Source organism: Spodoptera frugiperda, chromosome 6, assembly GCF_023101765.2.
Source record: "Spodoptera frugiperda isolate SF20-4 chromosome 6, AGI-APGP_CSIRO_Sfru_2.0, whole genome shotgun sequence".
Taxonomy (NCBI): Eukaryota; Metazoa; Arthropoda; class Insecta; order Lepidoptera; family Noctuidae; genus Spodoptera; species Spodoptera frugiperda.
The window spans coordinates 9,303,907-9,323,275 of record NC_064217.1 but is presented as its reverse complement, the minus strand read 5'-3'; the positions used below and the strand labels follow the sequence as shown (position 1 = coordinate 9,323,275).

Genomic DNA, 19,369 nt, shown 5'->3' with positions numbered 1-19,369 from the left:
TGTAGAATTTTTATAATAATTACCGTGAGACATACCTATTAAATTAACTAAGAATCACGGTTTACTCACGTAAACACGCAGCCTACTGACGTCGCCGCGTCTGCGCACGCTGCTCATGATGAAGAGTCCCTCTATGACTCGAAACTAGTAGAGCTTTTCTCCATTAATTTACGTGAGTAAACCGTGATTTTTAGTTTTGTAGAATCATTGACTACATAATTACAGGAGCTTTTTAACTAGATTTGGGTGTTGTAACACCCACTTTTCGTTTTTCGCACCTTTTTGTGAGTAACTTTACTTGCCCTAGTCCAGTTGATGTACCAAGCTATAGAAATTAAGGTTAAAACCCAAGGCCTAACCTAACCAAAAACAAATAATAGATCAATTAAAGTAAGGCGGCATGCACCAGCTCATACTATTGTCTCTATATAAAAGGCGAGACGAAAATAGGTTCCGTTGACATTAATGGCAAGATAATATTATGTTTATGGATAATTAAAACCATTGATTTATTCATGGGTAGTACGCAAATGAAGGTGTTGAGGCTGGGGTGCATTTCCTTATCTTTTGTATGAGATCTATTTTAAAATATGTGCGTCAGTTGTATTGCGTAGTAGAATTAGTTATGTATAGTTCAGCTGTTTACTGTCGATAGAAAACTGTTAAGTATGGGAGAGCCATGCTTCGGCACGAATGGGCCAGCTCGATCAGAGTGATACCACGGCTTCAAAGAAACCTGACTTGAAACAACCCTCACGTTGTGTGAGTGAGGTTACCGGAGGCCCGATTATCCCCCTTCTGATACTTTCCAGTACACGATTCCCCAACAACCCTTAAATTGCTAACCCCCAAAATGCCGGCAACATACTTGTGTTTAGGGTGTCCATAGGCGGCCGCGATTGCTTACCATCAGGTGATCTGTCTGCTCATTTACCGGCTTATAAGTACAATAGAAAAAAACTGATGACGGCAATTTTTTTGCTCCGGACTCATTTATGAACCTTCGTTACTCCACCACTAACTCCTCCTCGTCTAATAGACCGAGCAGTACTAGACCGACCGAACAATAACGTTCTCATATATATTAAAACCTTTTAATCTTCCATCTGCTGAATCGTTAATCAATTAGCAAGAGATCTCAATCAGCCTATCTGGGCAATAAAATTACAATCAATTTAAATAATATTGTTTATACAATACAAGATCAGATAGAACCTATTTTACATGCGAAACCATTAAAATGTCAATGATCCAAAAAGTTTTCTCATGACCCTGGAACATCACCTTGTTGTTCTGTTTCAACCTTCCTAAATCATCGGAACTATATTCCTATTTCCGATATCAAAAATATTAATCACATATCATATTAATGCAAATTCCATACAAAAAACATCATAACATCACACCTTTGAAATAATATTATTTATAGATTTATTATTTATGGTAACTCTCGTAACTTGATCTGGACGCTCGAATAGTTTCAGGTCAACCGGAGCTCACAATTTATTACGAGCAAAATGCCGATGATATTTATTGTATCATAATATCATATTATCTTTAACGAAACTGGCATTTATTAATCCAGTGCTATGGAATCAAAGTAATATTTAAAACTAAATCATGCATCAAACCAAGTTCCATGCAAAAACGACTATAAATAATAATTCTTTGCCCCTTGTTCAGTAGTCTTACTTGTGATCGTTGAACCAACTAAGCACTTTATACAAACAATAACATAACACACGCTAAGGTCCCATTTGTTAGCAGATGCGTTTTGTCAAAGACATCGCGTGCGTCATAATCGTACTTGACATAATCATCCGGCCACTTCCCACTGCATAAGTACATATAAACAACCTTCTGTCTCTTTCTAATCCGAAACAATGAAATAGGAAGGACAGAGAAAGTATATTTTCGTAGTTTAGGCTCCGAGGTTTCGGTGTTGTGTGTGTTTCTAATTTTTATAATTAACATCTCTGGTATTGTTCGATGTGGGTTTCGCTCGCGAATTTTTATTATTTACTTTACAATCATAAAGTTTATTAGCAAGTTTTTATGTTGTTCATAGATTTTTTTTAGGATTCCGTGGTTAAACGAAGACCAGCGATGGTCTAAATGTTTTCAAACACTTTTAAAAAGCGCTTAGCTTTTGTGGAGAAAGGCGGGAGTAGGAATAGGGAGTGTGGGATTTTTACCTCACTAAAACCACCTCAGTGGCCACCTTTTAGTAACTGTAAATGAGCTCCGGGATCTCTAATAGACCTATCTATTAGAGACCCCGGAGCCGGAACCATTTTTTTGAGTTTGGGAAAATCATCCAATGACTTCGCCCATCTTGGGCGAGGCGAGAGTGAGTGTCAGACTCGTACTGACTAAAAACCACCCCGTTCCTACTCCTGCTTTTCGAGCCGAAGCCCCGGTAACCCGCTAGGCAGTCCGCAGCTCCGGGATACGGAACCCCTAAATTTCACACTAGATCTAGAACGCAAAGAGCAAAGTATTCCATTAATTATTACTATTTTGACACCAGTTTTGCAACCAACTACGCAGTTTTGTATCAATACTTGTAATAATACCGTAATTCTTACGAGTATTATTTTTCTTGTCTCATATAAGTTGTGCTAAACCTGTTAACAATACTAATGAGTTCTTTAAAATGAGTTTTGTATGAAAACGTATGTTTGATGATATTAAATTAGTTTGTTTTGTACATGTTTTACTTCTTTGATTCTTTTTTTACAGTCTCCTTAAAATTTGCTGGCCATTTTGATAATCTTATTACAACTCGAAGCTTAATATAGTGTGGTGAGAAAATGAAGAGATTTCAACTAATTTAATCAGTGTGTCAATTCGGTTTCAAACTAGTTATATTAATATATGAGTTTAGTTATCAATTTAAGGATCGAAAATTGAAGTTAAAACTCAACGTGTTTCTTTTACGTACGACAGACAAGACGGCGTCTATAGAGACCGATAGTTTTGTATAATGAGTAGATATTTATTAAACAAACATGAATAATATAATTTCCATCGAAATTGCATCAACCAGAATTCCCAATCCTATAGAATTGCCATACAATAACAGCTTATCAAAAATTAAAATCTATATACGCACACATTATCCGATTGTTTTTTTCCTTTTTCGTTAATACGCTATAGTTTTCCTTGTTTTATTACATTTAACGGGTTTGATTGTACTAATACTAAACGATCACATGAAAAATATGATTTGTCCTTCCCTACTGAGAAAAAAAAAACTTTAACACTTTACAATAACAATACAATAGATTTTTATAGGCGGAATGAAAAGTGTAGCATGGATTTCCGCAAAGTAACGCCTGATCACTACATAGTATAAAACAAAGTTGCTTTCTCTGTCCCTATGTCCTTTTGTATGCTTAAAACTACGCAACGGATTTTGATGCGGTTTTTTTAATAGATAGAGTGATTCATGTATACTTACATAAATAACATGTAAGTAAAGACTAGCTTTAGCCAGCAGATCTTTCCGGATAAAAAGTTTATACCAGACCATAATCCACTCTTGTTTCAAATTTCATCCCGATCCCTTCAGCCGTTTTCACTTGATTGAGTAACAAACATACATATAAACTCACAGACTTTGGAGTTTATAATTTTAAGTAAGATTAACGTATGAGGGAAGCTTTTGTTAAGCAGAAGGCATCTTCCGCCTAATGATCTTGATGATTTACGACGTACAGGTGTGGTCGTGACCCGAGACCAACTAACCCGTCAACAACGTCCTAACGCAGGTGTTCACAACAATAGACTTAATTCATTCAACCTAGATTTTCTAAAAATATGAATATTTAGCATTTCGATTGTCTGACGTCAAACAATCAATGCCATTTCCTTAGAGATTTAACAATCAACCTTGTGCCGATAAGATTAAGTATTTTTGTTGAACTTCATGTTTATTTATCTAACTACTAAGATACAATCAACCATTTGATGGGCTACCCATTAAATTTTGATCCTTATCTTTTAACTTAAGTTCATAAATTTTTAATCTAAATTGATACATATCTAATATGCTATTTAAATTGTTAATGTATTGACAAACATATAAAACTTTGATTGCGATAGTTGATCTCCTCTAGATTACGATAAGGGACCCAAAATTGAGCCTTGGGAAACACCTTACGTAAGTTTTTATAAATAAATTGAGATTGTTTTGTATCTCTTAGTATTTACGTCGTTTTGGCAAAGAACTATTTTGCATAAAATTTTGAGTAATTTATTATGCACTTTACTGATTTATTACTGTATTTATTTTTAGCCATGATCGTCCCACTACATGGCAAAGGCTTTACTAACCTCCTTACAAAAACGCAAGTTGATTTATTGAACATAACATGTTTTAATCGACACACAAATTCAATTAAGTAATGAAGAGACGATGGTGTCCTTAGATGATACCGCAATTTATACCTCTGCCTACCCCTCCGAGGATAAAAGGCGTGACGTTGCCGTGTGTGAAACTTGTTATCATTATAGTCTTCTCAGGCATATTACTAAGTCTTGGGCGTAATTTTTCACTTGATACTCAAGGAAGGATATTAAAGACTTATAAAAACCCAACCCTTCATTGCTTACTAAGGGTGAGCAATATTTAGTTGGGTTTTTATACTCAGAAGTCTAGAACTCACAACTCATGGTCTGCTGACGCATGTCCATTAACGCGGCGGCAGACTGTCTTTAAAGAACCGAAAACTGTGATAATGATGATGATGATGATATTGTTTTTTATTGTTCTTAATCTACTTATAGCAAGAAACAAATATGCTAACAAGAGTAACTGTCTCATTGGTCGAGATGTCCCGAATGCGACTGCAAAGTCTTACTGGGCTTCTTTCGGTTTTTCCAAAATTTCTCAGCTTTCTGTGCTACTACACAGAGACTGTAATTTGAGCCCCTGTTAAATGGGATGAATGTGCACCCCCGTAATGTGCACCTCTGCCTACCCCTTCGGGGATATAAAGCGTGACGTTACATAAGAAACAAAAGTCATTGTGTACTAACAAAAGTCCGCTATTCTTCATCACTTATGATATTACCGACGTCAACAGCTACAGTAATCGCGAAACAGTAGTAATTGAACTTTGCACAACTAATATGGAATACTTCCTTTAGAAGTCAATGCCTTTGGTGACGGATTTCCACAAATCGATCTCAATATTTTAAGTGTTATCTATTATATTTGTGTTAACACATTTGAAGGATTGTCTCTGTTTTTTCTAGAATCATGTGACTTTTAAGTTATTTGAGTTTGATATGTATATGTTAGCATATGAGTAGTATAAAATGTGTCTGATATATTGGGTTTATCCAAAACAATTACTTTTGCTAGCTCTTTGATAAGTTCTATGTAGTAGTGGAGGAATCTTTTGCTATTTCCAGGCTGATATAAGTCACAATTTCTTATAGCTGTTTAATAGTTCCTTCCTACAAAAATATTAAATCTTAAACCACAGAAACAACTTTAGGATCTGTAATTAAGTCTGGTGATTCTTTACTGCCGTACTCAGAGACATTTAATGATTACTTAAACGATTCCTTAGTAACGATTTTGTTCCAAAAACAATTGCTAAAGACTGAGTTAAGTAACCATTAAATGACTCTGAGTGTAGCGGTTAGAGAAAGACTAATTGCTTAACATTATTTTTTAAACGTTGCCCCACATTAGGTTTTTCTCCTGTGTCGTGGGTGCGTTTACAAACATATAAGTTCATATGCACAAAGCTTGCATACAGATGAGTCATAACTTAGACCGAAATTTTCCAAAAATGACCTACGTAATAAGCCGACTCATTGGACTAGATAGAAATATTTGCAAAGCATCATATCCTGACCCACTCATTAAGCCATGTCATATTACGCAAAGCTATACCTTCAAAGGTAGCATCAAAAAGCATGACTCGATGATGACTAAGAATTCATTACGAATTTATTGATCGTAGTAGACGTAGTAGAGACGCTATACTACGTGATAATAGCATCATCCTTCGTAGATTGTGCTATGGGTAAGGCCCAGAATCAAAAAGTTTGTATAAGCCCCACAACACCTGTCGAATTTTTCTTCCTTCTCTTCAAGGAGTACGTGCTTTGCAGAACGTACTCCAGACGTAAGTAAGTCCTTTGTATTCATTGTTATATTATATTCACCGTGGACTTACCTAATGATTTTCCTTTCCGTTTTTGTACGCGACAACTTTCGTAAAAGGATTTGTATTACGTATTCCTAAAATTAATTGGAATCGTCATACTTTCTGTTTGAATTGTTGAAAGTAGTTATTACATTTTTTTTTTTTGGGTGATTGAAAGTAAACTTGCATTGATTATTTTTAACGTAGGTTTGTAGTAGAGTCCTAATTACTCCGCTCCCAATCTTCCCAATCCCCGATTCTCTAACTACCCTTAAATTCCTAACCCCTAAAAGGCCGGTAACGCACTTGTAACACATCTGGTGTTTCGAGTGTCCATGGGCGGCGGTGATTGCTTACCATCAGGTGATCAGTCTGCTCGTTTACCGGCTTATCCCATAAATACATTGACTTGTAATAATTTTTAGTTTCATATCGAATTCTGCAGCAGTAGTTACTTTGTTGTTGATGACAAATGCATTATGACGTCCAAACAATAAATTACGTAAACATGTCTGTGAATGTAATTCTATAGTTTCAAAATTAGGTCATATTTGATATTCATTAAAGTATGTTTTTTTTCTGTATATGAATTCAATAATTACGTGTCATATTCAACTTGTTATGTATTTCATGTAATTCACTATTTTCAGTCGTCGTGCTTTCATTGAGAGATACAATTTTCATACTATTTTAAAACATACTCATATTTCCAGATTATCACGTATCCCAGTGTTGGTTCCAACCTATTTTACTATTAAGACTAACAAGCAAATTCAGTAGGTGTTCACAATTGCCGTAGAAATTTCTGGAACAATGCATCCACGTCCACAAATAGCATTTCCACATAAGAATCCGAATAAGCTGTAATTTTAACAATCCTTTTTATTACCACCAAGTAGATTCATCCTCAATAGAGACCCTCCTTAAGTGATGTGAACATCATCAGATATATCCTGATGGCCCATAATATTCCAGAGAAATTAATTGACTTCGATCATTTGCTAGATTTCTATTTGTCATCTTCATTCATTTTCATAAGTATTTCTTAAAAAACTCTAGGCGATTCTCAGACTAGGTATAAAAGACTAATAAAAAAGCTGGATGGAATTCGTGAATCGATTCTGCAAAGGTCAAAAAACCAGTCTCGGGAAGCCATATTAAGATAGATCAGAGTTTAGATACCTAAAAGCCAAAATTTTAAGCACAATAGATTTCCAAAGCATTTTAAGTTAAATATTTAGATATTTTTGCACACGAGCAAATGGGCCTCCTGATGGTAAACAATCATCACCCATGGACACCTACAACACCAGAGGAGTCACAGGTGTCAATTGTTAAAAACAATGTACTGACAGTTACTGAAAAAATTATGTACATTTTAATTAGTGCGTTGAACCTAATTCATGCATAGTTTGTGCGTCACAACAACAGCAGGGACTTGAAGAAATTTGCAAAAAATGTTTATATTCATTGTCATAGAATTTAGAATAAATTCATTGAAAAATTGAATTTCCGTACATCGGCGAATTTGACCGACGTATACATACGAGTACATTGACGTCAGAGTATGGTCTCTACGGTGTATATGGCTCTCAGTGAGTCAGTGGATTGATAAATACTTTATATTGGCGAAGTGGCGGCATGCCCGTTCAGTGTGTTTCGCGCCGTTGCAAAGACACAACTTGGCTGTTATCCTTGCGCAAGAGTCGTGTTAAATAGCTTTCGATTTTTGTGAAGTGATCGTGTTATTGATAAATAAATAAACAATGTATTCCGCTAATATTTGTGTTACCATCGAGGATTTTATGGATGTCGTCTTCTGTGCTTATGTGCATAATCATAAAAAGGTATAATACAATATTTATTTAATTTAAAAAATTATATACATTTTCCCTTTTCATATTGCGATGCAAATATGAAGTGCCAGTTGCCTATATTAATTAATTTAGTACCTACATACATAAATTGTTTTTTTCCTCATGTCATACTCGGTGCCAGATTATTTCTTACCTCGTAATGTATAGTTTTAATTAGTGGCTAAAATATTCTTAATATTTATTTTAATACATACTTATAATATTTAAACTTAACTTATTCACTTCCAGATCAAAAATCTTGCAATTATCTAAATTTTAACAATTATACAGTTGTATATACCAAATGACAATTTTAAACACCTAATGAACTGAGCAAATGAATTCATGATGATATAATAATGTCATCGATGATGATATTAGAATTTATATAACAACTACAAATATAAACGTTCCAAATAACTAAGAAGAGAGTGACATTATTTTCTTCGTCATTTACATAAACCATACACTTTACATAATGACGTCAAAACAACGAATTTCGTTTTCATACCTTTCAAAATTATCAGCTGTAATTAGGTTAATAGGGTTCATTTTAGAATGGCATATTGTATTAAGGGCCAAACCTTACCACTAATATTTTAAGGCTGAGCCTTTTATTAGACTAGCCAATACCATCTAGCTGTTCTTTTCACCAGGCTCAACTGCTGATTCCATACCATTATTGGAAGTCCATTTTTTTTTTCAATGAAACGAATTTGTCTTTCCCGTCATAAGTTTGGTGAAATGACGTTGTTTGGTGTGTAAGACAAGAATTATCTGTTTCTCTTAATGTATCATTATCAAATTACATTCTATTATCTATACAGGCAGTATCAATCACTGCTCTGTATCCAACATATACGTCATTAGAATCACCAGGGGAATTTATATGTCCGTTGTTAATTTAATGTTAAATTGTGTCACAACTGTTGTTATCATTTTCTGGAATTTAATATTTACCTGTTTATCCTCAATTGTTATTTAAACGCTATTTGTCAGTATTGGCATGAGTTGCAAATTCTAAATGTTTTTGTTAAATCAAAACTGTATTAATAAATCTGAAATAAGAATCCTTATTCACCATAGGCTTTAAAAATCTAAGTGAAAACAGGAATTAACACACAAGGTTATTTTAAAATATTATCGCAAAAGCAATAACAATAAAAATACGAGTTGACGACAAAACCATATTTTACGTAGCACCTTATACTAAACACCTGCACGTCACTCGCAAGCGTGCACAAGTGCATATTTAGTAATACGAATAAAAACTGGGTCGAAGGAAATGTACAAGCTATACCTCTACATACATATAAATCATAATTACGTATAATCACGTCAACGTGAATAAATAAACAGTAGTACGTAATGTGGGAAAAATACTTTGAATAGGGGGCCACGTAGGAGTCACTTTTCTCATTTTTAATGCTATCATTGTATCTATTGTCTTTATTTAAGTTTTTGTCTTTGTCTACTGATCTATTGTCAGTGAAATCAGCTTTAATTTTAGCTGCCATTACTTCGTTACTATGGACTTTATTTGGCTTTTAATTCAAAACAACCGATTTTAAATTTTACCATAGTTAAAACAAAACTTAATTTCATCTTATCCTATTCCAGCAATCGGAAAGATGGCGTAAACTCCGCAACATCGTGCAGTGGACGCCGTTCTTCCAAACCTACAAGAAACAGCGGTATCCTTGGATCCAACTAGCTGGACATCAAGGCAACTTCAAGGCGGGGCCTGACCAAGGCACAATCTTGAAGAAACTCTGTCCGCAAGAAGAAAGGTGTTTTAAGGTAAATAGCAGAATTAAATAAGAACTAGGTGAAGATTTACTTTCCAATACTGATGTTAAGGACATGTCTACTGCTTTGATAAACACATTATCTAAATTCTTCTGATCATTTACAATAAATGTTTTACCATCCATATTTACAAGGACATCTTCCTTATATTTGTCATGTACTGTTAATTCTCTTCCAATAAATCAGAGTTCATGAGTATGACAAACACATTTGTTAGTATTACGTACATCGAGCACTGTTTTAAGTTGGTCACTTGCCTAAAACGTTGCTTCTTCGAAATATTAATCATTACCTACTACTACGATTACTATTGCTCCACGTGGTGTCTGTGCGTAAATTCATTCATGTCCTTTCTTAAAGATTGGAGTATGTTCTTTAGTTTCATTGTTTACTTTTTCCTTCATACCTACAGCTAAAATATTTTATAGTATTTCCATATTCTTACCTGCTACTATGATTACTGTTAAACTAGTTTCAAACTTTTTGCTTTTCATCCAAGAATCCATATGATGCGTGTGACGTTTTTACCTAAAGTTCCTTACTGAATCCGGTTTTGTTAACCAAAATTCTAACACGTAATGAGCGTTAACTTCGAGTTAAAAGGTGAGTCATAAAATTTTCTTCACAGTTTTATGTCGAATAGAGTCATCGAACACGTGAATCAGCTGATTTTTTCTTTAACTTTTCGCGGTTAGACAAAGTCAATAACCGACCTGTGTAGTTTGACTTACAAATAATTGGAAACAAAAAACTAAAAGCTTAGCTGAACTAAAGGTAATTGGATTTTCTTACTTGAATGAAACTAATAATTATGGTTTTTAAAAGGAATAATTTTGAAGATGTAGATGATTTATAAGATGCGGTTACTGAACCACAAAGTATACAATACAATATCACTGAAAAAGTGTTTGAAAATTGGCTAGACATTAAATAAATCAAACAAGAAAGTTTAATACAACATCCAATAGTATTTAATTCAAATACAACGTATTATTAGCGAGCAAATAGCTACAAATATGTAGGTGTATATGATAAAATCTGACTTTTAAACTAAAATTAACCTTAGGCCTTTCAGCATAAAGTTTAGGTCACAAATTGCGATTCAAAGTTTTTGTTCGATTATTAATATGTTATTTTTTCCTTGACAAAACCGCAACATGTCATGTCTGTAGGTTATTTATTATGATTGCTTGAACTCTACAATAGTGCTCTTTAATAATATGAAACATTATTTATTTTTAATAAACAGGTTTACAAACGATTTTTATTTTAGTGCAGCTTTGAACGAATTTTTCTAGCATTTTCTCTCGTTACATAAATTATTTAAATCGGAGATTTTTAAACGATTTTATAATTTTTCAACAAAATTTTTGTAGACCATAGTCTTTTAAAAAAATATATTTTGCGTTATTTATCTTAGTATCAGATTAATCTTTTACATCCAAAGAAGCGTGTCAAATTTCTTGATTGCCATAAAAATATGGTTTGATAAGAATTTGTTTTCAACAATAAATTAAAAAAGACAATTAAAACTGAATACAGATAATTAGTTGACGTCATGTCAAATGCTTTACGTAATGACAATTCGGACGTGCGAATTTCTTATTTGTACCGACTATTTCTACGTTTTAAGCAACACTACACGTAGACGATTCTATGAGTACTTTAGACGTTACGAAATAAGAATAACTTCATTTAAATAATGTTTTTCATGTAAATGTACATACTGATGTTGAGTAAAAAAATACAATGTTTGATGTATTGGCAACTTGTATACGTCACAAGGAAAAATGGGTTAGATTAGGCTATGATTCGAAGATAGGCATTTGACGCAATTTATTTACAAGCGTTTGAATAAAACATGCGAACGTAATACTCGTATATGGAGAAATGTTTGGGCATATATCATTAGTATTTGAATTTTGGTGCTTATAATGACTTTTCCTTTACGCTTTTTATCTTCTTTTAGCTTAGCGTTAACATTTTTGATTGTTTTCTTTTTGTTACTCTATTTTGTTTGTTTCATCATTCCTTTCCTCTGTATTAACTGACATGTGGATAACATTCTTTCTTTGATTATCTTCAGACTCTTATGTCTTTGCACGTGCTTTAAAATTGTTGACATGGCTTACATGTCTATTGACCTCTTAATGTAAATCAAGCTTGAAGATTAGATAATGTTCTTAGAAGAAAACGATAGTAGACTCGTGCTTTCGATTATCATCGTCTGCTTTCACAGCATTTTCATTAATATACGCATTATTTACTAGATGGGGAAGTACTAGTTCTTCACATTTTAAACTTTTGAACTTAATTTTAATGTTACTATTTTTCTCATTACAGATTCTGATGAAAGACGTTCTTCGGCCGTTCGTACCTGAATACAAGGGACAAGTCACCTGTGAAGACGGAGAACGTATCCTTTTTACAAATACAAATAACACTTAAACAAATAACATCGAGTATCATAAAGATGGACAATAAATAGAAAGACTTGTCTTTCTACCTATAGTGACTAAAATTTAAAGAGTCACTTTACTATTCATCCGAATATACCTTTTTGAAAACAGTCTATTTCATAGGCTCTTATAATTATTTGAATTCTATGAAACAAAACCGCTATTTCCTTAACCAAGCATTCCCATACAGTGTATTTACAACTACAAGACTTGCTGAGCGATTTCGACAGTCCCTGCGTCATGGACTGCAAGATTGGAGTCAGGACGTACCTGGAGGAAGAGCTCGCCAAGGCTAAGGAGAAAACTAAATTGAGAAAAGTGAGTATCAACAAAAATGTATTAAATTGTTTATCAGATTAGATTTTGAGCTCGCTATTGGACCTTAGGAAATTTTGTCACGAATTTATTTATTTTAGAGTCATATAGATAATTATGTGTTGCATATTTGATTTTATCAAAATCTTTGCCATCATAATTAATTTTAGCCCCTATTCTCTTTGTTGAATTAAAACGTACAAGTACATCAGGATTTAAATCTTAATTCCAAATGTCAAACTCCGATCCTGTACTTTGATATCAAGCATTAAACTTTACACACGTATCGGTAGGCATACGTCAATATCGTTTTATTGCACTTTATATTATTTGTGCACTCGATTAAGTTCCGGCTGACCAGTAGACGCCCTTATGCCTTTAGCAATAAGGTCGACAAATATTCGATAGTAAACATCAACACTTGATTTTACTACATCACGTACTACTGTTCAAACGTGCGCTTTATACTTTAGCATAGTACCGACGTCATAGTTACGTCGATTGTTATTGTAGATTTTTTATGCAATATTTGTTCAGATTTCTTTTTTGTTTTATATTTTTCAAGTTCATATCTGTATCGGTTGTTGCGAAAGCCATTTAAAATCCATTCCAATAAAAAGTAAAAGTAAATTGGGATTGTGTGACTTTCAATGCTTGATATTCAATACGACATACGTCTGAAATGAAATAAAAAAAATACAAGATTCTTTCCAATGACCTAAATTGGAGAAATGATCAAACAGTGGTTATTCAAAAGCAACAATGATTAAACAGAGAATGCAAAGCAAAATATGTATAAACAGATGATAGAAGACATAAAACAACTTCTTTATGCTAGCGACCTCCATAACGTCGCTCATAGAGTTCATTGCTTATCCGACAATGTCAGAGAATGTGTGGACGCATTGATAAACCCGTCTTAATTACCACTTCGTACGTCAATGATATGAAACTAAACATATACTATCGTAATTATGTTGTAAGCAAACCAGTCATAAAAATAGTCACTCAAGTCATAATAATCATTGAAATTGTATTTTTACTTATTAGTTGTTATTGCATTATAAATAGCAAGCAATTAGAGGCTATGAATAGATTAGAAGTCAAGATTGGAGTTAGAGTAAATGAATGTCAAAGGGTCAATGGGAACGTGTTTAATAGCGTCTCGAAAATTAATTATGTATTGTACATCGAAAACGCTAATAACTAGTGCTATAATGAGGTGGTTCAATTTGGCTTGACAATTCTAAAAACAGCTGATAATCTTAATGTATCTAAAGTAACTTTAAAAAATATGTAAGAAACCAGAGTTCTAAACTGTTATGTTTTATCTTTCCAGGATATGTACGAAAAGATGATCCAGATAGACCCTAAAGCGCCAACTGATGAAGAGCACAGGAGTAAAGGCGTTACGAAGCCAAGGTACATGATCTGGAGGGAGACCATCAGTTCCACTGCGACCCTCGGCTTCAGGATAGACGGTGTCAAGAAAGCTGATGGCACTAGCTCCAAAGACTTCAAGACTACTAAGACTAGAGAACAAATTGTTGAAGCTTTCAAAGACTTTACCAGTAACTTTCCTAATGCTGCGGTAAGTTTCATTGATTTGACTATATTTTTAATTTAGATCCGAAAAGAAATTGGAGTATTTAAGTTTCATTCAAACATTTTGTTCCCAATTTAATGGCTATTATAATTTTTTTATGTACTTATTGATATTGCCTACTTATATTAATTTTACTTTTTCATCTTTACAGCCGAAATACTTAGAAAGACTGAGGAGCATCAGGGATACACTGAAAGAGTCATCGTTCTTCAGATCTCACGAGCTCATCGGCAGCTCCTTACTCTTCGTTCACGACAAAAGAAGGGCTTCCATCTGGATGATTGACTTCGCAAAGACTGTCCCCGTTCCAGACAATGTCAGCATAGACCATAACTCTGTCTGGAAAGTCGGCAACCACGAAGACGGCTACCTCATTGGACTAAACAACCTCATCTCGATCTTCCAATCTCTCAGTAAGGACGACAACGGCAACATAGACCAGTGCTATTCTGACGTAACCCTAGAAAAGAATGTTCGAAAGGACAATTTTGATACTTGAAGTATCAAGACTTGAGAGAAATCTCATGAGAATTGACTGTGCACCGTGATGTTGTACTGTTATGCATTTTCAGTAGTAATACTGAGCTGTACAGATCTGATGGCATGTTTATGCGACGCTGAACTTAGCGTGAATGAAGTGACGTGTATACAGTGTGAAAATGAAAGGTTACTCTGTAACGCATGCGTGAATTGAGAAGCATTAAGTTGGGCATCGCAAAAACATGTTAAATGAGACGATCTTTTTGATCGTAATCGTTCACGACTATGTACCTATACTTATTCTATATTTCTTGTAAATAATCCATAGTATTATAAATATATTTGTAACGTTAAGTTTAAAATACTCAATGCTAGCGTTAGATTTGGGCACCACCAATAGTTTTAATGTTTTTGTTTCTGTATTGAATTAATTGTAAAATTGTATTCTAAGGTTATTTCAAGTACCTAACGACTTAATGATTCTGATCAATTTAGAACAAATTTATTATTGCTAGTGTAAAAGAACTGAAATACAGAACTTTATGTATCATTATCCGTTTTTATTGTAAGTTTTATTATAGAACTTTCATGAAATCATAATAGTTGATTCATTAGCAGATATTTATTTTGTTTTAAGTACACTATATTAGTGTAATGACTAGATGGAAGTCAATATTATAAGTTTAAAACAATCTAAAGGTACTAAATAAAAAATATTTCTCGTCAATTTCGTTTATTTTTTATTTCACATCCTGGCTTATGAAATTTTAATAATATTTTACACGTTCTTTGAACATATTTCCTTGTTAATTATTACATCATAGTTAAATTAGACATCTCAAGCAAATAATTACATCCATTCTTTGAGGAATAAGCAGCAGTCTTATAATTCTAATCAATGTACATTTTAGACTTATATATCTGTTTGTGTATCACAAACAAAGTACCTATAATAGTCCTTTACTTCATCCAATAAAAATATAGACGATATATTTCTCAATTTCTTTGCGAGATCGAATAAAAAATGAGGAGATCCGCAAACGAAAAAGACTCGCCGACATAGCCCAACGGATTAGCAAGCTTAAGTGGCAGTGGGCAGGGCACATGGCACATCCCGCTGGGGCAGAAAGGTTATTGAGAGCGTCCACCCAAAGGGGGACAGACACCCTCTGCTTTACGGTCGCAGACAGCCGCTGGATGCAGAGCAGCCTATATTCAGTAGTGGACATCTTGTGGCAGATGTGATGATTTCTTAATTGACTTTAGGAATCACATTAAAACGACTATAAAATATTGGACGGTTCATATTCATCACTTACTTAATCCTAACTTAAATTAAATAAATTACAATTTTAAATTATTACTCTCTAAATTTGCTAAAAGGCACTTTGTTACGTATTGTCTTTGTCTTTAAAGTTGTCTACAACTACATCAGTTAAACTACAACGTCTTGAATCTCCCTCTTCTGCGTTTGCGCTTTCTCTTCGCATGCGAGAGAAGAGTCTTGGCACAGGACCTGTGCTGGATCGGCCAGCATCAGCTGGAGCGGGGGAATACCTCCTCGTTCGAGGCTTCGCTACCTCTTCTTCACCTTCAGTCTCTGAATAAGGAGGTGGTGGCTGCTGCAGCATTGACATCCGAGTCTCCCGGGCAGCAGTAGCTGTTGGTATCTGTAACTCTGCCCCAGCGACCACAGTTGCTAGTGTAGGAGTAAACTGTGGAGCGGCAGCCCTTGCAGACACCCTTCTTCGTCGTGGTCCAGAATCTTCGAAACGTCTTGACTTATCTTCAAGACTATCTCTACTAGGAGGAGTAGGTATTGAAAAGTCTGGCCTTATCGATCCCCTTCGCTGAGATGCAACAGCGCTCGGCTCGGTTATAAAGTCCATTAGTCCAGGGGGGTCGTTAGACGATCCAGCTGCAGTTTCCAAAACTGCTAAGGCTCTGAGAAGATCAGCCACACTCGTATTTTCTAAGACTTCAACTTGTTCGGCTTCAGGAAGACTAGTTATGTTCACATCTGGGTCGAACAAACTTGGGCGACCATGTCTTGTTCTATTTCTATAACGCTCTAAGTCACTTGACGTTTGTCCCGGTTCTTCTAGAGACCTATTGCGATTAAATCGCTTTTGTTTATTAAATTGTTTTATTGAAGATTCTAAATCTCCTGCTCCTGTATTTGGCGAACTATTTTTACGAGATGCACCAAAGGATGGGAATAGGCTTCCACGTCCAGAACGAGTTTTGTTCTTATAATCGACTAGTTCGTCTGAGCTCTCCGGCATTACGTCATCGTCATTTTTCTTAGAACGGCCAAATGAAGGGAATAAGCTAAGACGTCCCTTTTTCGTACGGTTTTGGTATTTCTTCACTTCATCTTCATCTACAGTGTCGTCGTCATTACTAGTAAGTCCACTGAAATTGAAACTTGGGAATATGCTTCGCCTACCGCGTTTAGTATTTTCCCTGTAGCGTTCTGCATCATCGTCAGGATCACTAAAATCGAACGTAGGGAATATGCTACGTCGACCAGATTTCGTCCTGTCTTTGTATGCTTTAGCATCTTCATCTTCGCTAAAATCAAATGTAGGGAAAATACTGTGTCTTTTAGACTTTTGTTGATATGCTTTAACAGCTGCTGCATCCTCATCTTCCGAGAAATCAAAGGTTGGAAAAATGCTATGTCTTCCACGACTAGTTCTTTCACGGTACGCATTGGCTAGATAATCTTCTTCATCATTATTAAAATCAAAGGTTGGAAAGATACTGTGTCTACCCCTCTTTGTTTTTTCTTTATAAGCATCTGCCTCATTTCGTTCTTCAGATCCAAAGAAGGTGGGGAACACATTCCCTCGCCTTGACTTAGAAGCGTTAGATGTATCTTTGATATTTTCGTTAATTGCTTGAGGATTTATGAGGTCACTTGAACTTGGTTTTCGTGAGAAAAATCTTGTTATTATATTTTGAGACGGTGCTACATCCTCAGGATAAACTTTAGATGGCAGTGATAATTTACCACTTCGAATATTAGCTTCTCTTCTGAATTTCTCAGCTGATTCACCATTAGTCCATGTGTGTTCATGCACTTCCTGGGGAATATATTCCTTTTTATAATTTGGCACAGCTACACTCAATGCTCTTGTTCGTTTTGGATTGTTCGGTAAATAATCTTGGCCTATACTAAACATAGGAGGCCTTTCATTAGCCAAAATGTGTTCGTCATCAAATAGATGAATTCCTTTGTCGTTACGATCTTTCTGCGCTTGTTCCAGTCCGCCCAAAACATTTACTACACGAGCCAATAATTCGGCAGGTTTGACTATAGCAGAGGCGGTAAATGTTTTCTCTTTATCAATTCCAAGAAGATCCGTATCGGATTGTATTCGGAGCATGTCTTTTGCTGAGAGTTGAATATTTTCGGAATTCGCTCGTTTTCTCTTGTATATCGGGCCTCTCGGTTCGACATCGTATGTGAAAATGGGACAGCTTGCACTTCGGTAGAGCGGAGGGTGCGGTTCTACATACACCGGCTGAAATGATTAAGACAGTAAACATTAGTTTGAGAATTACCATTTTTCACCTACATTTAGATTAAATACAGAATTAGTGTCATGTTTGCAAAATTTTTTAATGCGTTTGTAGTATTCATTTATTCATGTTTCTTCGATAGCTACTATTTTGTTATTGCGATTTGATTTAATGAAGTTGGCTAGAAACATACCTTTATCTTAATCAAGTTGGCTTCATTGATTATCTTTCTAAGTGCTGACAGATCCTTGGTGAAACCTTGGAGGATCCTGTTTTGTGTGTTCTTGAATTGGCAAGCAAACTTTTGTTCTATTCTATGGATTCGTTCAGATCTCATACCACTGGTGATAAACCCGAGCAACATGACAATGTATCCGAGACCGAATGTGATCCAGACTATCAGGAATATTTGGTAGGCGCAGAAGTAGCCATATTTGAAGCCGTTGTTCACCGTACCTGGAATGTAAAAATAACAATATAATTAATTAAAACAAAACTAAATATTAGGTAAACAGTAAATAAAAAAATGTAATTTAAGAAAGTTCCATTGGTAAATGTCATAAACGTAAATGCAGCAGTCAAGCTGATAAGCCATGATCAATAAAAAAAAAATTGTTAACGATTATTTCTTAAATCTTTTCAAAATTCAGTGCATAGAAAAAGAAGAAAAAAAAAACACGTAAACATAATAATTATTCTTACCGGCGACTAAATCACCAAAACCAATAGTAGTTAAGGTGACGAAGGCATAATAGATAGCAGCAACGTAGTCCCATCCTTCGAAGACCACGAAGATGCAGGCAGGCAGGAAAATGAAGAACAGGAAACCAGGCACCAGGTACAGGAAGATTTGACCCAACATGCCAAAGTTGGTGAAGTAGTATCCCAGGTTATGGGCCCTTTTCTCATTGCGCCGTTTGTACTTGCGGTACACTGATATGAGCTGGAAGAAATAAATGGTGTTGATGTATAAAAATTTCATAGCAAAGTGTAGGATTGAGGTGTTGCTCTGAATATTAAAATGTGGTCCAAAGAGTAGTAAATAGTAAGAACTGTTGGAACTTAGTGAGTCTCAGGCTCATTGCTTTGTAGAGTATGATAATTTTACTTTTAACTTGTTACATTTTAAGCGAATATTGTCCACCTTCA

The 19,369-nt window shown here is 34.8% G+C and overlaps 2 protein-coding genes across 5 annotated transcripts in view; one reads left to right on the top strand and one right to left on the bottom strand.

The window, feature by feature from the left end:
• The window catches only part of LOC118267406 (inositol-trisphosphate 3-kinase B), a 164,446-nt gene extending 149,027 nt beyond the window's left edge, over positions 1-15,419 (top strand). For all 4 annotated transcript variants that reach the window (XM_035581370.2, XM_035581371.2, XM_035581373.2 and 1 more), the window contains 5 exons: positions 9,644-9,823; positions 12,176-12,248; positions 12,482-12,609; positions 13,946-14,197; positions 14,364-15,419. In XM_035581370.2, the coding sequence (XP_035437263.1) occupies positions 9,644-9,823; positions 12,176-12,248; positions 12,482-12,609; positions 13,946-14,197; positions 14,364-14,711 (981 nt within the window). In that variant the 3' untranslated portion in view covers positions 14,712-15,419. The remainder of the gene's footprint in view (positions 1-9,643; positions 9,824-12,175; positions 12,249-12,481; positions 12,610-13,945; positions 14,198-14,363) is intronic.
• Positions 15,409-19,369, bottom strand: part of LOC118267381 (uncharacterized) — a 27,845-nt gene continuing 23,884 nt past the window's right edge. The window contains exons 4-6 of the mRNA XM_035581300.2: positions 18,923-19,163; positions 18,414-18,676; positions 15,409-18,222 (exon numbers count right to left, since the gene is read on the bottom strand). Coding sequence (XP_035437193.2) covers positions 16,084-18,222; positions 18,414-18,676; positions 18,923-19,163 — 2,643 coding nt within the window. The 3' untranslated portion in view covers positions 15,409-16,083. The remainder of the gene's footprint in view (positions 18,223-18,413; positions 18,677-18,922; positions 19,164-19,369) is intronic.